We start from the raw sequence: 3,443 nt of genomic DNA, 5'->3' as shown, positions 1-3,443 counted from the left end.
GATGAAGGAGAGGCAGTGCCGGGGTCAATCATCACCAGCTCCAGAGTTATTAAAGTGTTTAGACAAAGAGCTGTGAAATGAAGACCACATCCTCTGCATGTTAACCAGCTCCGAGTCGCAACTCTGGACATGTGGGGCAGGGCTCAGTCGTACTATCACAGCACCAGGGGGCGTCTGTGGTTCTGAGGCAAAAAGACGAGCGCAGGAAATCACAGGCCGTCAGGAGGCTCTGAAGAAACGGTTGATAAATAAAAAACAAACTCTTTTAAAGCTGACTCTCAGTGAGATGATGCTCAGAGTCAGTTTTGTTGAATTTTCTGCTCTAATTTATAAAAACACAGATTTGACCTGAAGATAAACTGATGTAAAAAGATTTTACTGAAGATATAACGTTGAAAAATAAACAAATAAAAAGGTTAAAAATAAATAAAAATAAAAAGTTTTTGGCCTGGGTGTTCAGAGATTACGGGCCAGGGGTGGCCCGAGGGCCAGGGGTTTAGGACCCCTACATTACTGACAGGCCAAGTACAGTCATAAAATGTTTAAAAAAAAAACAACAACCAACAACTAGACTCCTGTCAGGTGACCCCACAGCTGGAGGCAAATCACACTGAGGTTTTCACTGATAATTCTACTTCCTGTTGTTGATCAGCAGAGGGCGTGGTTCAGCTGTTCTCTGTTACAGTCAGTCAGTCAGTCAGGCTGGAGGCTGGTTATGTGGAGTGGGTACATTTGAAGCAAACGTCTCTGTCACAGATGAGGAGCCCCGTCTGTTGTCGTGTCTGTTGTCGTGTCTGTTGTCGTGTCAGGACGTCGGCTCTGCTGCCGGGAGATACCAAAGGGTAATAAGAGCTGAAGGTCCCAGAGAACAGTTCCCCTGAGAACGCTGTGTCAACATTATTGTTCTCACTGACACAGACTGTAGTTTCCTGCTAATCACCACAGTCACAACCAGCAGAGAGAACGTCGGCACAAAGGCCTAATCCTGGACTTTACCCAGCCTGACGGGGAGAGGGCGCCGTAATCGCCCGGCTACCAGACTCCTCCTGCTAATTAATAACAACTTCTGGGGAGACACTTCTGAGGCCCTCGGCTCCAGTGGCTAGGAGCCCATCAGCAGCAGCAGCATGAGCAGGCGGCGCCAGCACAGGGCGGAGGGCTACAGAACAACAGCAGCTCTTTAGAACAACATTAAATCAAAGCACAAGTGTGAGAACAACAAGTGACTTATGGGTAATGAGAGAATTCACACGTCAGAAAAACAAATGACGAATCAGTTCAATTAGAAAATCTGAAGACGGTGCCGTTTGTTACTGACATTTAACAAAGTAAAATAAAATATTAAAAAGAAACTAAAAAAAATCCATATTTATTTTATATATATTATCAAAAATATCTACACAAGATTAAAGTGAAGGTTGAAAAGAATCATTCAAATCCTACACCTGTTTGTTCAACCCTTCTCTGAAGACGAAGGTGTGGGCGGAGCATTAGAAACACAGAACGCCAGCATTTACATTCACATCAGATCAGATCAGATCATGGAGCTGTTTGGAACTGTGTCGTTCTGTTCATTGATGTGATTTTTTTTCTATCACAGGAACAAATCTGTTTTTTTTTGTTTTTAACGCTGCTATAAAACGAAGATGAAGACGAACGTTGACTAATGCTGCTGTAAAACGAAGATGAAGACGAACGTTGACCAAACGTAAACACATCAAGGTGAGTTCCAACTCCTCACCTTTGTTGGCACAAGCGATCCACTGCAAAGGTGTGACATCATAGTTGTGTTGGCCGACGGAGAAGGTGAAAACACGAACCTGGAAAAACGACAACCACAAAAAAAATTCAATTTATTAAAAAAATTAAAAGTGTAAAACCCCGGCCTGTTTAGTTGAACACAACACTGATATACTGTACCTGCAGGAATTGAGGAAAGACACAAAGTTTTTAGACCAATTAGGTTGTTGAAGAGGTCAAAAATTCGTCGAAGAGAAAAACCGTGAGTTAGCGTTTTCCTCCATACAGAGTCTGACACGGCAGTTTCTGATGACGACTTTTTAAAGAACGTGTCGCCAATTATTTAAAATAAAAATATATAAGTCACCAGGCGACAGCAGCTGCTCTTATTTTCTGTCGTAAAATCAAGTGGGGGACGAGGATGTGAACAAACTCGTTATCTGTTGGCAGTAATTTGTACGGCTCTAATGATAAAGTGGCTAATTAGTCAGTGGGTCAGAGCTGTCGACACCAGCGCCGGAACAACTGAGACAGAAGTTGTTCTCACGTGCGATCCAAACGTCTGTGATGTCATCAGACAATGTCAAACAGAAGTCAGCTTCCTGGAACAGTGTGTGGACACACAGCATCTCCAGACAGCAGCCTGATGGGGGGGTGAGGAGGGGTGAGGAGAGGGGGGGGCACTCACCGTTTTGTTGGGCCAGTTGTACTTCTCAAAGATTTCCTGAGCTCGATCCTCCCCACCATCTGTAAACATCATTATCATCTTATTGCAGTTGGCCCTCGGGGCGCTCGACTCCTGTGGCACAGAGGGGGGAGAAAAGGAGGGGAGGGGAGGGGAGGGGGAGTAAAAGAGGGGGGAGGAGGACAGGAAGGGGGGGGGCATTTAGAGAAAATGCTGAATAAAATAAAAAGGACGGTGACGCAGCAGGAACGTCTGATGATCTCACATACCCCCCCCCCCCATCTGCTCCATCAGGTGTAAGAGGGGCCGTGATTGGACGACTAAATTATGACTAGTGAACTTGACCTAGTTAATACAAGTATTATTTTAAACAGCAGATGAATCATTTTGAGTTTGGCTTCTGATTTTAATTATTGTTTTAATTTGTAAATGACGTTTCTTAGAATCGTGATCGAATCCCTGACATTTATAGACGTTACGACACAAACTGAGATCAAATCCAAAAAATATCACAGACTAAAAAAAATCATCAAAAAGTCAAATACCCATGTTCAGTAATACTAGTACGAGTACTACATGTCATACTGCAGTGACTGTAGTTTTACTGTCGTCTAATTCAGCCTCAGTTTTCACATGTCTGTTGATGAACCGTTGACACCAACAACCACAGAGTCTAACGCCACCATCAGGATCTTTCTGGAACTTCAGCTCTGGCGTTAAATTTGATTCTGTCAAATGCACTTTCAGCAGCACATCAGCAGTAAATGCCCAGAGCCAGCCCCCCCCACCGGACCCCCCCCAACCCCGTGTGCACAGCAGCTGCCATTTATATGCAGCCCGGCAGCACGTCAGTCTGACAAGATCCTAATAAAGATAAATAACGTTGCCACAATTACATATTTTTATTGTTGCTTCTGTCACAAATCACGGCTGAGAGTGTGGCACAGACAGCGATTAACGGGACTTTTTATTTTTCATTCTGCTGACAAAGAGAAGGGGAGGTGGGGGTGAAGGAGGG

At 44.3% G+C, this 3,443-nt stretch overlaps 1 protein-coding gene across 1 annotated transcript in view; it reads right to left on the bottom strand.

Annotated features, from left to right (window-relative positions):
* Positions 1-3,443, bottom strand: part of cacna2d2a (calcium channel, voltage-dependent, alpha 2/delta subunit 2a) — a 106,288-nt gene that overhangs the window by 12,653 nt on the left and 90,192 nt on the right. Inside the window, exons 12-14 of the mRNA XM_017036667.2 lie at positions 2,429-2,539; positions 1,709-1,820; positions 1,446-1,459 (exon numbers count right to left, since the gene is read on the bottom strand). Of these exons, the coding sequence (XP_016892156.1) occupies positions 1,446-1,459; positions 1,709-1,820; positions 2,429-2,539 (237 nt within the window). The remainder of the gene's footprint in view (positions 1-1,445; positions 1,460-1,708; positions 1,821-2,428; positions 2,540-3,443) is intronic.

Source organism: Cynoglossus semilaevis, chromosome 11 (assembly GCF_000523025.1).
Source record: "Cynoglossus semilaevis isolate Cse_v1.0 chromosome 11, Cse_v1.0, whole genome shotgun sequence".
NCBI classification, from domain to species: domain Eukaryota; kingdom Metazoa; phylum Chordata; class Actinopteri; order Pleuronectiformes; family Cynoglossidae; genus Cynoglossus; species Cynoglossus semilaevis.
Note: the sequence above shows the minus strand (reverse complement) of the source record. Positions and strands in the feature narration are given on the sequence as shown.